Source organism: Morone saxatilis, unplaced genomic scaffold (genome assembly GCF_004916995.1).
Source record: "Morone saxatilis isolate NCDOM2014 unplaced genomic scaffold, NCSU_SB_2.0 Contig17, whole genome shotgun sequence".
Lineage (NCBI taxonomy): Eukaryota > Metazoa > Chordata > Actinopteri > Moronidae > Morone > Morone saxatilis.
Window position 1 is genome coordinate 13202756 of NW_023339729.1, and position 16490 is coordinate 13219245.

A 16490-nucleotide genomic window follows, 5' to 3' on the forward strand; every position below is an offset into this window, starting at 1 on the left:
GGTCACAGGGAAAGGTTTGAGGTCAGGAAAAAGGCAAAAAACTGTTACAATCCTTAACTCAAAGTTACTCCTAATGGAATTTGTACTAACAAATGGCATTTAGTGGCTGTAGATATTGTGTAATACTATGTTGTGTGTGTGTTTGTGTGCACGTGTATGTGTCCTACCTGTTAGCCTTGAGGTTTTTGAGGCGAGCCTCCAGGTCATTTAGGAGGTTGACCTTTTTGCTGCACTGAGAACAGTAGACATCCATCTGTTCACCAGTGTAATGCTGACGCACCTTACGAGGAGTCTGGCCCGCACTGTAAACACACATACAGACACAGTTTTTATCTGCTGGAAACCGCATTTTAAAACAAACTGGCTTTGATTACGTGTGTACTTGAGCGTGTGCAGAAGTGAGACATGTAGCTGGTACTAAGACACAATTGTTCTAGCTTTTCACTAAATAACGCCAATAAAAACTGAAACTGAGTGAGAAAAAGATGTCAAAGGAAGGAGAAACATAGAGATCCAGATATTTTCTGGGACAAATCATTTGAAATACAGGAACTCAGTGGAACCAATAACACTTGTCATAACACTATGTTTAGAATGAATAAATATAACTTGCAGTCTCCAATTAGTTTATTGTATTGCAGTATCTTGGGAAGGTGCTGCAAGAGAGCAAAAAATACCTCATTATCAAATATTATTTCACGGTTTTACATGTATGTACATAAAGATATACTCCCTGGTTTTGATATAGTTTCCAAAAACTCCCCCTCACTGTTTGTATAAGTCAACACAGTTCACAGTTGAGTTTTAAAATCTCACTATAGAGACACTATACCAAAATAAGTGAGTGTACCTTTAACCCACTTCGTACTGTAGATATCTAAATAATTTTCCCATGCTGAGTTGTCAAAGACTTCTTGTAAATCCAGGCCTCATTTTGAATTTAAATCTCCATGCCAACTCCATTTGGTGAGTTTTGTCTGCTTGGTATGCGTGGAAGGAACATGGAGCAGTATTGCTAGTCTATCAGCCGGGAGACTTAATCCCATTAAACACAGGCCTTTGATGAATATTAATGTGGCCTTAAGGGCAAAAACTCCTAAGCTACACTTCTGCAGTCAAGACTCTGAATAATATGAGTCAGGTAATGATTCTGAAGCTCGCAGAGTGGAGCATCAAGTCCATAATATTTAAAAGAATTAAAACTACAGAAAGTGGTTAATGTCTTCATCAAGACTTAACCTTTGAGAAAAGCAAAGACACCTACACACAACTGAGTATAATTATCTGCACTTACTAACACAGTGGTTCCCAACCCCTGGTCCGAACACAAGGTGCCGAGCCACCAAACGTTTGCTATTGGGCCTTGAGGAAACGCTATCATTCATCAAGAAAGCTCCATAATAAGTATATAAATTCATAGCTAATTAAGGCTATTTATAGAGTCATTATTAACCTTGCGAACTGTCTATAGTGAGTCTACCTGTCACACACAAAACAATAGGACACTAATACTGGAGGCCATCAGTACAGGAGATAATCAATTCGTCATCACCCACTTAACTACACAATTAGCGTGCAGGAACCATGCACGCTAATTACTGTTGCAACAAGCAAATGTGTGTGAAGAGCAAAAACATCAAGAGTTTGAAAGAGAGTTTGACAAAACTTCAAAGTTTATTTGGAGGACGTAGGAAAGAGACCTAACATGCATGTTTTAATATGCAAACTGTTTGCCAGCCCACAACATTGTCAATATAAATACAGAGATCTATAAAAATGATTGAGTTGTTGTTGTAGGGTTTCTCCCACAGAAATTATTGGCTGAATTGGTGAGCCAAATGATCGTAATCCATCTCAGTAGATGACGATCTAAAAAAACGGCACACCCATTTAATAATTTTGAATGTATTGGGTTTAACAGCCCATCTGCTCTGCGGTCATTATTTTAGGTGAGGTTACACCGCCCTGCTGTTCAACATTGTGGAAAATCCTGGAATAACAATGTGACATTTTACCATACTGTCCCACTCAGCATTCAAACATGAAGAGCAATGTTTCTTTGTCTAACTGTCTCTCACCTAGAGGGAACAGATGATCCGAGGTCGGAGTATCCGTTGGTGCGAGTCTCGTCGTCCAGACAGGGGCTGCTAGGAATGTAGTCTGGTTCCTCCCCCTCGCCGTAGTCCTCAAACTGCTCCTCGTTCAGGGAAGCCGAGGAACGGGTCGATAGGTCAGATGTCACTGAGATGCTGGTCTGACCACACCTGAGGAAGAAGAGAGAGAAGTTGGTGTTAGACTCTAAATTCAATATCTTCATTTTGGGTACTCGATAAGAAATTTGTTTCAGATTTGTTTTGGATTTTGATCTTAAATGAATAATGATTATATGCATAGTATAACCTAGTATATCATGGGCTTATTTGAGTTTAGAGGATACATTTTCCCCAACATATCACTTGTTGACTGATACATTATACAGAAAATAGAGACACTAGCAGTGAGGACAATCAACAGGGCTTACTTCTCCCCAGGAAAAAAGAGATCCCCCAGTGCGTCTTCCTTGTCCCCCGATCTGATCAGGCCGTCAGAGGTGTCTGACCCTTGAGTGCTTTCCACAGCGCTGTCTCTGTCTGATTCCCTCTCCCTTCCCTCGTCTGCCACCTCCTCCTCTGGCTCCTCCACCTCACCCGGGAACAGCTGGCACTCAGGGACGGGGTCAGGATAGGCCCGCGTGCACATGATGACCGGACAAACCCGATCCTCCTCACCACCCTGGAGAGAGAGAGAGAGAGAGAGGAGAGAGAATTATTTACTGACTGACTGTGGGGGGGGGGGCTTTTTGGTTGAAATGTAATCACAGTGATGTTACCAAAATCGCTCCCCTTAGTGGAAAATCCTTAATGTCTTCAAAGGCGGTTTTTACAGTGCGGAGAAATGTTTATATCCCTCCAAAACATATCCAAATAACTTCTTTTGGAATACATTAAAATGGCATTAACTTGTTTTTAGTTTAAGGAAAGATGTTCACAAACCATGTGGTGCAAGCTTTGTGAGAAACAGCAGTGGATTCTGTTTTAAGGTGGATTTAGGTGCATTTAATAAATTCCTTCACTGTGGGAATAGTCTTAAGTTGACTTAGTGTGTTTGGAGGGCTGGAGGGGTGAAAGGGCAACAAGTCAAAGGTCCTGCTCCATCTAGTTTTACGCTTTACAGCTAAAATCTAACAAGGTCTTTTCTCGGCATGACTGAACAGCTGAAACCCGGAGCGGAGGAGGGTGAAGGTTAGGAGGCAATCAGGTAGGAGAGAGAGCAGATATATGAATATGTTGGGTAGTGAGTAAGAGGATGGTGGAGAGAGAGTAAAATAGGCATGGATGGGAGTGTGGATAGAGGTGGAGAGAATAAGTACAGAACAGAATAATATTGCTAACAAGTATAAGGGGAAGAAAAAGAGGGCATAAGGAACAAAGCCGCAAAGGAATGAAAGGGAATTAGCGATACAGTGTGAGGGTGAGATTAGACAAGAGGGTGAGAGCTGTGAATAAAAAGATGCAGGAGAGGCAGAGAGATAACAAAGTAGCTTGAGGAGTCAGGTCAATATCAGACTTCAGACTTCAGACTGCACTCTGTCTCTCTCTCACACAACCCTGACTTTTCATCCTTTAAGCTCCACTGAAGTAGAAATCTTAGCTGAACAGCACATATATACATATATATATTTTTTTTTTCAATAATATATAAAAAAAATATTTAATCAACATAATAAAATGATTTGTATTTGAACCCTGCCTTCAACCCTGCGTAGCTTTTAACAGTCTGGGTGGGGATGAAGGTTTTAACAGTGGAAGTGTCTAATGAGAAAATAAAAAAGCACATAAATAAATGGGCAACAATAAATAACTGGGCCTTATTACTTATTTACTTAAATAAGAAAGCAACAGACATCCCAAAAGCTCTCTTGGCCATTTTGTATGCACTTTTGAGATGGTCTGTAAGGTACGAATATTACGGCAAACATTTGAACGGATTATCTGCTCGTAATATATTCATATTTGTTTACATCCCCAAATACACAAATATGCATGCCTACGTACCCATGTAGCTAAAGTACTCATTCAACTCATAAACTAAGGCTCTCTACTGTTACAAAGAGCCAACATGGGGTCTGGAGCTGAATCACAGAGAATAAAACGAAGGATAAAGGTCTCTTTAGACCTCTAGCATTCCTTAGACCAGTCCTCCTCATTTCCCTGCAGCAGAAAAAGAAACGGCGTGAGGCAAGAAAATACGCAGACCCCCCTCTGTGCTGCACCACAACAATTTAATAAACTGAACAAGCTAACACAACGGGGAAGTTTGACACCTGTTGTGCTCCTTTTGAGGAAGAGAGAAGAGGAGTTTTTCATATGCAGTGCGAGCTTACATAATATAAACAAACAATGTCTTGGCTTGTCAAAATATAGAACAAAGCCCCTCAATATGGGTTGATAAGGTAAGAAATCCTGCACAATACATTTCCTAATAATGTGAACAACTATAACTGGAAAATCATTCCTTCAGTGGCAGGGTAACACATTTCTCAGTGGATGAACCGATAATATAATGAAATACCCTGAGAATAACGTCAAGGTCAACACTCTGACTATATTATCCAGAGTTATTAATACCCTCTCATTAACTACGTTACGCCTATGCTACACTAATACCTAAAACTACATCCTACACAATGGTCCTTGAAGTGTTCAGACACAGGAACGACACACGTTGAGCAATCACTCAACAATCATTTCTTTTATACAAACACGTGCCATCATTTAGGCTGCCAATTAAAGCTTTTCTAACTGCTGTTGTTTCAGGCAAAGGCACCAGTTGACAGTACTATCCTTCAGTGTGTGTATGTTTTTTAAACAGAAGTACTTTGTACTCTTTACCAGTCACTCTGTTGAGAATAGTAAAAAAGTGATGATCAAGGGAGGAACTGTGCGTGTGTGTTTGCAGTATGCCTCTCTCTGTACTTTCCTGCTCTAGAACAGCCTTGGGGCTGAAACTGCCAAAGAGCTTGCTGACTGTTTTGAGTTCCTTGACTCCCTAGAGCACAAACACAGCCAGCCTGCCAAACAGCATCCAACATGCCGGTGGCTTTGAACCAATGACGCCAGATTCTGTGGTGCTTTCAACTCTGGCTCAAGCTCTGCCTGAGGCCTGACGCGCCTTCACTTCACCCTTTGACCGAAAGAGGATTTTTATCACCATTACAATTAAATCATCATTGATAGAGCAGTTTTACCCAAGAAAACTTTCAACGGTGATTTATTAGCAGGTTTTATCAGGTGATAAAAGTGTCTGAAGCCTTTCAGTGTTTGGTAGTACGTCTAATCTAGTAGACAACATCTATTTTATACTCCTTATACTATTCGTATATCTACAATAAAACTGCGCTCAATTCATTCAAATGTTAAATACCCACAACCTATTACACAACTTTTAAAAAAAAATTCCAATTTATGAATATCATTTAATGCTTCCGATGCTTTAAAGTCAAAATACATACCAAATACTAAGATGTTTAAAAGTCCAAATGCATAACTGAACTGTATTAAAAGAAATAGAGTCTATACTGCATCACGCTTTTATCAACAATCATGTCTATGGATTTCCTTTTTCAGATGTAAAGAAATTTGCTAGACAGAGACAAGAAAGACGATAAAAACGATGCAGCTTTATATCATCCCTCTGCACAGCATGCATGCTGTTGTATTATATTTCATATTTCTTGTCATATTTTACATAAATAGGAAAAATATTTCCGATCTCTCTGAGTCTGTTGCTGCAGGGTCTGACCTAGTTAAAACACAGACATAAGACATACCCTGCTTCTCTTCCCACTCTCCAAGGTGAGACTATAGGAAAAAAAGATGATGAAGAAGACAAAATAACATGTCAGTCTTTTTTTTTCTGAGATAAGAAATTCAGGTTGAGTGAACAGACCTTTGCTGTGTGTTCGTGGTCAGTTTGAGTGTTTTTTAGGAAGACAATATGAATGTGTATGCAGTATGTGTTATAATTATTATTATTATTATATATATTTAATTATAATTTATTGCATTTAATTCATCACACATGGCTGAATAAACATGTGTACTCTGCAAACTTTTTCAGGTCAGACACTATTTAATATAGATGCCAGCGCAGATTTTCCAGGTAGAGAAACAGTTGTGCAGCATGAATAGTCATGTATGAGACAGAGAAGAGAGAGACTCTAACACAGCCAGGATCTCTGGGAAAAATGCATTATTTACATCCACTGCAGCTCCAGTAGAAAAATGCAAGAAGTGTGGAGAAAAGCGACAGAGAGACAGAAAATAAAGAGCAGGGACACTTGTCACTTCTTGACGGGGAATCTGATGAGAGAGAGAAATCACCACATGTCAAGTGGAGCGAAATAAATGAAATGAAATGGAGAACGAGAAAGACAGATGGTACAGCAGAGAAAAGATCAGAGGCAACTGAAAGTAACTTAGAAAAACAACAAGCACTACTATATATCTGTGAAACACTTTGGAAATCTGTTTGAAGTAAATGAAAAATAATTTGACCTCATAATTAACTTTCAGTTAAGCTTGGCAGCGAAAATTAATTTTTCAGCAGTGCGTAGACGGAAGTTTGTGTAATATGAATGATGATTACCAATCACACCATGTTGAAACAGTCCTGAAACTAAAAACGTTGACTAATGTATTTGTCATGCTACAGTTGTTGAGCAACACCGTGGAAGATTACACTATATAAAAATAGGAAAAATAATATTATGGTATTGCAATTACTGCTACAATATCGGTTGCTATGGAGGCAAATATTCAGTGTTTGCGTGTCTGTTGAGAAAGATTTGGAACAAAGCAGGTGAGCGGGAGGCAAACATGCATTCAGAGACACACTGAAAAGTTTATCTCGAACTCCTCCTACCCATATTCAGTTGCAATCCATTTCCTCTGACATCACCTGTAGTCAAATCATTGACACATCCAAATACATGATGCAAATTCCTTATAGACAAAATGGCATAAACAGTTACGGTTATTCTGAGGAAGTCAAATTGATTTGGTAGTTTGTATTGCGTATATGTGAAACAGAATATGACTAAGAAGAAAACTTAAAAGGCAAACAGACCTCTTTCACAGTATACATTTTGAAATGTAACTCATAATACTAATGATGGCCATCCCAGGTCCAGGGCTCTGCTATTATATGCTTGCTTGCTTACTGGTACACTCAAATGAATTATAAATAGTTACACCTGTGTTTTACCAAGGCAAAACTGTCCTCCTCAGAAGAATGTCAGCATCAATTGTTTCAGAAAGTGGCCCAAAACAGCATATGTTTATGTTCAAGTGACAAAGCCTTCTTGCTACCATAAGGAACAAAAGAGGAATTTAAGTGACCGTATTATCAACAAAACATCGCACTATGACCACTGTAGTTTCCCTTTTCCAACTAAAGTTGGTTATTTTTCTTTAAAGGACCAGCGTGTGGGATTTAGTGGCATCTATTATATCCCATTTCTCCTCCTAAATGTGACACACTACACCTTTAAAGCATGACCATGATTGGCCAATAACCTTAACTAAGAGTTTATTATTGTAACCATAACGGCCCCCTAACGAAATGTAATAGTCATAGTTAAACCTAATCAAACTTTTAACTGTAGGGTAGTCACTTCAAAAACACATCGATTTTTTCATAGGCATTGGCAATAAAACTGCAACAGATAGAAATAAAAAAATTGTTCAATATAATATCGATAGTTTCACTTGCAAGCATTAAATGCAAACCGCCATGGAAGCACATAGAATTCACTCCGGCTCATAAACCGCCAATCATATTCCTTGACGATGACGCGGGCTATGAGTGAATCACTATATCGTCAGTCACGACCGACACCTGTTACATCTCAAGAAACAAACCACAGGCAGACCATGATGGAGTGGTCTTCAGCTACAACACTCAGTATCAATACCGTTGATAAATCAAGTGGTTGAATTCAACATGCCCTTTTTAAAAATATGTAATCAAAAATGTCAAAATATCAATACTGACTGAATTGATTGTGATACATTTTCAGCAATATCACCCAGCCCTAATTTGTCAACAGTGATTACTTGCGGTTTTAAAAGGCACCAAATAGGGGCGTCTACGTCCTAGAGGACATGGAAAAATCACATATTTTGTTACAGTTAAAGAAAATGTCTGTTCTGTTTCTTTCTCTACATACAAGAAATCTGACTCTCGTTTTCAGTATCTAATTAATGTACTAACAGACAGTGCCAGTACACTCTTGTATACAATAAAAGCTTACATGCACACAGACACAAAACACACAGAGAGAGAGAGAGAGTGACAGGAAGACTGACATGAGTTAATTACTTACTGAAAGGCCAATTAAATTGAGATTAGTGTTCAATTTTAAAGTCATCAAAGCCCCAACTCTTTATCAGGTTGAACAGTAACGACAACAGCTTTGTTGCAGCCGTCATTAAAAAGACAGACTCCCGATCCACCTCTCCTCACACCCCTTTAGCCTAAGCTGAGTGCTGAGGGGTCAATACCATTTTAGTGCTGAACAAATCATTAATCTGCCCCCCTGGCACGGTGGAGAATTATGTGGATGACCATGCATTTCGAGGTGCTATTGATTTAAATGTAAAAAGAGGACAAAATCTTATTTTCTTAGCAGAAAATGCTGAATCCAGTTTAGTGAAATGTGTCTAATTTAGTTTCACTTATCTATAATAAAGTTCTTTGTTAATTTGTTTTCAACTTTTGCAGAATTTTCCATAAAAACATCTCGATTTCCAAACCCAGAATACAGCAGATGATTCCATAAATATCAATAAAATACATAAAAATCTAAAGAATTCTTGATGCAAATTGATCTGAATTATATATTTTATTAATAAAAGCTTCTTCCTTCAAAAAGAGATGTAGCAATCTTATAAGAGATCTCCAAGATCTCTACTGAGGACTGCCTACTACAAATATTTGAAGAACATTTTTGTGGTTTGTCTTTTGAGCAAAGCTAGATTAAAGGAATTATACAGCTTATAAGGTTTTAAAAGGTGTTGTTCCTGTTGTCTATTTGTTGTATAACTAGTTGGACAGTAACCATCTTGTTGCTGTACAATCACGCAAAACAAGTGTTGTGCCAAAGACACAGAGGACAAAACAGAGACGGAGTGCTACACCAGTGTGGGGCGGGATTGTATGAGCGGACACACAAACTGACACTGGATCGATCCACACTGATGAAGCTTTGATTTAGTGTGAGTCAGCTGTAAAAGGGACTGGAGGATAAGCAGAAGAGTGTGGGGCAAATTGAAAAGGGGGGGAATATAGAGAAATGAATCAGGGAGACAAAACAAAAAGAGGGAGAGGAAGGAGCGAGAGAGAGAAGGGCAGCAGAGAAAGATCAGCAGTCTTTCTAGCTGCTTCTCAGACTGAGCTCCAGAGATAAGAGGCGTTTCTCTGCAGAAGCCTTACATCTCTGTCTCTCTCTCTCTTTGTTCATTTCATCCTCTGAGCTCCCAGAGGTGCCGCCACCACACAAATATTCACCTATAAAGTGAATCGTTTAATGCTTCTTCTTTGATATTCAGCGTTTTTTTCTATCATCATTGGCTCTTCTGTCACTCTGAGCCTCAGATCTCACCAGTGGGTAACAAGAGGCACTGGTACAGGAGGCTTTAAGAGGCTTTACAGAACCTAAAAATAATATTCTAATTCATAATTTGTCAATCATTTGAGTCATTATTGAAGCAAAAACATTCTGAAATGTGCTGTTTTTCTATTTTCAATATTAAATTGAATAGTTTGGGATTTTGAACGGTTGTTTGAAGACGTCACCTCGGGCTTCGGCCCATTGATGACTGACATTTTTCAACAGAATAATCTATAATAAATACTACCTTGAAATACGTTTTTATTTGTTGAGTTTTGATACCGCTGCAAAATACCATGACAAAGAAGCTTAAACACTTTCTGTCCGTGTGTATGTGCATGTATCTGCCTGCATGTCTGTATTATTCACACTCTCCAATAAGCAATACTCTTCCTACGCATGCACACACTCACACATTACACAAAGGGGAAGTAATGACTCATCTTTCGCGAACATTTTGTTAAATCAACACTGGGATAAACTTCAGTAAATGAAACACACACACACACGCTGAACACAAATAGTGCACAAAAACACCTGAGACTTTTAAATAAAGCCTCTCTTTCTCTCTGCTCATTCATCTTTAAGTCAAAACGGTAAGTAAAATATCAACACTGGGGCTTTCAGAGCAACTTGACACACACACACCTACACATCTATAAAAACACTACACGCACACATGCATACACAGAGTTCTTTCCACCTCAGTCTCAAGGGAAACAGGTAGCTGCTTGGATTACCAGGAATGCTGTGCTGGACAAAGGACAATGTGGGGAGGGACAGGAGCTGCACACTGGAGACTGTGGAGGTATTCTCAATGAAACCCAGCTTAGAGACACACAGGAAACCCCAAGAGGTAAAACAGTGTGTTGCGCCCGTGTTTTCGGTTCTATTTCTGGGAGGGCAAAATAAAAAGTATAAAGATGAGTGATGGTGAATATTTGGACTTAGCATGAAGTTAGCAGTTACTACATTGGTGCTGTAGGTGCTGTGACAAGCGTTTCAAACCAAATTGCATGTGTGTGTGGGTGTGTTTATACAGTTAAACAAGGAGAACTTGAAATACATCCCTTGCTTATGAGTGATTAATAAGTCCTATTACACAGTTTGTGTCTGAATTAATGACTTTACCGCATTTTATTCCTGACAGAACATGACAAGACAAGACAATTTAGTCCCTGGTAACTGTAAAACCACAAAGCTGCACACAAAGTATTTGGTGCACAACATTTAGTCAGTGTTCTACATGTGTATGTTATGTGTGTCAGTGTGTGAATATGTGATATCATAAAAAGGCTCAATGTGCTCCAAAAATTCAAAGAGCTACTTCCTCATGCCCGTGCACTTTTCTCACCAATCCCCTCAGAGAAACCTGAAAGTAAAAGCGAAGCTAAATGTTATAAAAATCCAACTGTGGGCCAAACATCACTGTCATACTGATGTGTAATTTAGAGAAGCTGTCACACATGTAGGCAGGTGTGTGAGTGTGACAGTATGTGTGTGGGGGGGCGGGTTTATTAGTCCATTTACCCTCGGGGTGTCAATCACCTGTTCTGAATTCTTACCGTAAGTGTTGACATGTATTTACGGTAACTTAACAAACAAAACATAACATAACAAAACATGCCACTGCTTCATATCAAAACAAGGAAGTCGGCATAACCCACAGAAGTCAAACCAAAGTCATGAGTGTGCTTTGTTTTTAGTCTTTCGACAGACTGTGAAATGCATACATATAATAGTGGGGCTGCAAATAATGATCCGAACAGTGAAAAAGGTCCTTTACAATTAGAGACCATAGTAATGTCTTCAGATTTCTTGTCTAAACATCTCAAAGATATTTCATTCACAATGATGTAACAGAAATACCTCTGGAATTTGTAGCCTTTTTGCGTGATAACTGCCTTGAAATATAAAAATATCTTCCTTTTCCTGATTCATCTTTGTTTTATTGACCAATAATTTCAGGCCTACTGATTCAGCATTTGGTATGCTTCAGTTATCACTAGTCATCACTAGTACTATTAGAGATTACAAGGAAGAAGTTAGATTCATCTACAAGAGAAAAAGGACAACACCCTGACTCATATGTAGCAGCACAAACACTGCACAACTCTCCGTCTCATTCAGTGTTCAAATCCATCATCTTAAACCAAAGAGTGTTGTGCCTAGCGTGTTGATTTTCCTCTCTGAGTCATCAAACTCGTTTCCAGTGGAAAGAATAGAAAGGACTTTTCTGTGTTTCTTTAACAACGTGCATTGTCTGTCTCTTGAGCGACAGTGTCTCCTTCTGTTGTCCGTTGAATGGGGGCATTTCAGTGTGCTGTGAGTGGCAGACCCTCAGCAGGTGGTCAGACCTCTGCTTCTTGTCAGCTCTTGCATGTGCACAGCAATAACCCATTAAGATATTTTCTAAAAGGAATTTGTTTCAGCTAAAGCTTATTGTGTATTCTCTCAGTAGCAATGTATTAGAAAGTAAAGAAGGAATCAGAGAGAGGAGTGACTGTTTTAACTGCTGAAGATTAGCCTCCATTCATCCAGTACAGCTCAGTGCTGCATGCTAATCTAGTTATTCTAGTCCTGGTGTACACACTGTGCACCGTCAAGTGATCCTGGCTGAATGTCAACCTCGTTGAAGTAAAACAAAATCAAATCAGTATTAAAAGCAACTATATTCAACTATATCAACACATGCAAAATGATTTTTTTAGTGGGAAACAAAAGTCTTCCAGAGACCTTTTGAGTCTGGGACAATCGGCAGGGAACTTCTTGCTCAGCTGAAGAAGAGTAAATCTCATTATGTAATGTCCAGTCACAGTCCAGGAGTATTCAAAACGACTATAGAGTCTGACGTCACATTGCTGCCATTGTGATCCCCACAATACAAATAAGACTCACCTTGCCTTTTCTATGTTTGGAGTAATGAATGAATATTAGAAGGTACAAAAAGTACAGCAAGTATCAGGTGTACTGTCACCATCACATGACTAAACAGGCTGATACTCCTGTATTGTCAACAGCTCATTGCAGTCATGTTCTTTAGATGGACTAAATTTCTCTAGATGATCTAAAATGTGGATTATGTCTGAGGTACACCTTCATTTTCAGTGTGGTTGCTTCAAAATACAATGTGACTGTTAGGGTATAAACTTCTCTCTTTTCACTAAACTATGGCCTGATTAAACAAACCCAAATCAATCAATTTCCAAAGCAAACTTGTTGTTCTCATATCTAATATTTTATCTATGTGTGCCTGGACATGCTATATCTGTCCTGTTCCCTCCACACTTCTTTTGATCGCGCTCTCCCCCCTCTCTCTGTCATTCCCTCTCCTTGCAGCTACCCTGATTTCCAATTAATCCCATTACCATCAGAGAGATGTTGAACTGCAACAGAGCCACCAGCGACTGAGGCAGAGAGAGAGACAGAAAGAAAATGATAAGGAGGGATACTGGAAAGCAGACAGGGATGAGAAGAGAGTGAACATAAGAGACAGGACAGTGCAGTGTGATGACACAGACGCCAACAGCTGAACAAGACAGACAGGGAAGCCGCGAGGCAGGGTCAAATGCGTGCAACACACACACATTCAAACACAAACTGGGGGGACAATGGACTCTGCACTGCCGCTGATCTAACCCCCTCCACACCCCACCCCCCTTAACTCGCCGGTCTTCCCCCTTAACTAAAAACTATCTCTGCTTTCTTTATGTTTTCGCCTCTCTTTCACTAAACCCTTTCTCCTTTGAGTCTTGTCTCTGTTTTGTTCCCATTCTGTCAAATAATCTATCATCACCCCCGTTTTCCAGCTGGTTGGGTGCAGTCTGTGTTGCTTACCCCGTTTACTAGTGAGGGGAGTCCATGGTCAGCAGTCCCCCTCTTACGACCAGCCAAACCCTCAACCACTGAAGTCATCCACTCGCCCTGTTCACCAGGGCTAAGTCCGTTGTCTTGGTTCGCACACAAACACACGCACACTCTCACACCACACACAGGTGTTCCCTTCAAAGGCAAGAGAAGGAGGAAGCGTCGGGATAGTCCAAAGGGTGAGTCCCTGTTAGTGGTATAATCCAAAGAGAGGAGCAGGATGTATCGTTCACTTTAAAACACTGCACCGGCTGCCTGGCTTCTCCTGCACCGACAGAGACTGCGACTGCCTCTCTCGCTCTCTCTCTCTCTCTCTCTCTCCCTCTGTAACACACACACACACATACACACACACAAACACAAGCACAGACTCTGGACCTCACACCCTTACACCCTCACACTTTGCCTCTCTTGCTGACTGGTTCACCGGCTGACTCGCATTCACACAGTGAGAGCTCAGATCAGGCAACAGTTGTTGAATTCATGGCCCCTCCTCCCCCCTACCCCTCCTCCTGGCCTTGCGGGTGGTCGCCTAGCAACTGGCTTCTGTGGGGCGGGGCTTGCGAGAGTCCTCACATTGCTGCACACTCGGCTCTCGGCTGCCGCCTACTCAGGCTATATTTGCATATCAAGCCCTGCCTGCCTCTCTGTCTGTCTCTGCTGTAGAAGAGGCCAGTGCCTGTGTGGGCTGTGAAGAGGGGGTGGGAGGTGACTGCTGTCACCTAAACTGAAACAGTTTGTCTTCAGTGATGCAGCAGATTCCACAACATGGGTCAAAAAGAAAAGACGTACTGGTTAGTCACAATTGGGAAGGAGAAAAAGGGGGGGGGGGCAAAGCGGAGGCATTTGTTGTTCATTTCACTTGGCTAAAGCTGTCAAATGAGTTCAGAAAGTCAAGTCCTTTAAAAACAGAAAAGACACCATAATTACAGTTTAGCTGAAACAATTATTCAATTAATGGATTAGTCAATCAAAGAATGCATCAGCAACTATTTCAGTAATGGATTAATGAATTGCTATTTTTGAGTATGGGAACATTTGTTGGTTTTCTTAGTCCTCTACATTATTTAATTGAATATGTTTGAGTTTTTGACAAAACAAGCAATTTGAATATGCCAACTTGTAACCTTGATAGACTTGCGAGATCACAAAATCACAAGATCGTGTGAGAATCCATCTTGCCAGGCTTCAAGCCATGTGCCTGTGTCCAAACCACAGTGGTTCTGACCAATCAGCGTGCTATGAGAAACTACTGGCAGCTACGGCTTGATTTTTGGCCGTGATTTGACACTAGGTGTGTGTGACAACGTGTGGGAGAAGTGACTTAAAAGTGACGGCTAAAGAGATTAGTGTAGATGGTGCTAGCATCACTTATATTATAATTACCATAAATGGATTTCATTGAAAGAAGAGCAAAGATCTACACTTTCTCAGTGGAAAAGATGTTTTCACTCTTCTCCCAACTGGCTTAGGTAAGAGTTTGTTATGGTTCGTTGATCTGATTGGTTGAAGTTTGCCTGTGATACACTGTCATAGACAGATGGTTCATTCTATCACTTGCCAAGTACTTTTAGTAAATACCAGCCCATTTCCAAACAGTTTGCACTGATGACTTCCCAGATGGTTCTGTGTAACAAACCACCTGGCGTAGTCAGGTTAGGCTTAGGCTTTATTACATTGTAATGGGCATTTTTTTAAAACTATTTTATGTACAATTAACAGATTGGTCAACAATACAAACCATATTTAGCTGCAGCCCTACATAGACTTATAACAACCATAATCCAATCTCATATCATTCTACAAACTGTGGAGCTCTAACATAAACCCATTACAATTACTTCTCAAATCCCAAACAAAAGGGTATATTGGGTGTAGGGTGAAACCCTGGTCAATCCAACGTTGGTGACTTACATGTTCATTCACTTGTAGGATCATATGATTAAAAGTTGAGAAAATCCTCAAATCTCTCATGAAATCCTTTACAAAATGCATAATCAATATACACGTGATTCCTGAAAAGTTTGCATTTTACAGCTACAATGTGATATTTGAGGAATCATGTACCAAAACTCAAAGTTTTCATATTTATAAGATCTGATCCTTAGTTTAAATTAATCAGTGAAACTAAGATAAATAATATATCTGCATTTTTATAATTTGATGTGCTGAATGGACGAATGAAAACCCCTAATAACCTTTGCACCAGCCCCTCTAGAAAAGTGTTTACTTCTGTTTTCTCCTATGTCATTTCTTCTACATTTCTTTATAATTTCACAGTACTTAATGTCCTAATGACGTGCCTGTAAGCATATTATGTATTATACAGAAGTCTATATAAGTTTTAAATAAATGCAGAGAATATATTGTCTAAGTCGGTTCTCTGCAAGGTTTACCATTATTTATTTTTCAGGTCTTATCTCAACTCGACAGGACATTTCAATCATTCCAGCTGCCAGGCTTTACTCCTCACTTGCAGCCCAGACTTCTTCTAATTAGAGCTCCGACAATGTGATTGTCATGTTTGTCACTAGTTTGGTGGTGCCAATTCCTCTAGTGGAGCTATTTTTGCATTCACATTGTTTTAAGGACTGTATCTTGCTCTCCTAGTGAGAAAGTTAGTGTATCTAGAATTTAGTGTATAGGCTCCAACATTACATGATCATAATTAACACTCACACCCCCCATGGACCACAATGTATGACAGTAATAATTGCAGACTGAGCTTGTTTTAATTACCAAAATATGTGCATTTGTGTGAAGTTATAAATGTATACATTGTCCACAAAGAAAAGGAGATTACCTGCTTTTGGTTGTGCTGCACAAAGCAATACAGGCAGAAGGTGAAACACACAGATTTCCAGTAGAAATCATAACTCTCACATGCCCTACTTGTGCTCCCTATATCGGG

At 39.8% G+C, this 16490-nt stretch overlaps 1 protein-coding gene across 3 annotated transcripts in view; it reads right to left on the reverse strand.

Moving 5' to 3' along the window:
- rab11fip4b (RAB11 family interacting protein 4 (class II) b) overlaps nt 1-16490 on the reverse strand; it is a 55973-nt gene that overhangs the window by 13012 nt on the left and 26471 nt on the right. For 2 of the 3 annotated variants that reach the window (XM_035660567.1, XM_035660568.1), the window contains exons 4-6: nt 2522-2772; nt 2079-2264; nt 168-302 (exon numbers count right to left, since the gene is read on the reverse strand). In XM_035660567.1, coding sequence (XP_035516460.1) covers nt 168-302; nt 2079-2264; nt 2522-2772 — 572 coding nt within the window. Of the gene's footprint in view, nt 1-167; nt 303-2078; nt 2265-2521; nt 2773-13549; nt 14020-16490 lie in introns of those variants that run through there. The other variant, XM_035660569.1, reaches the window with a different exon arrangement.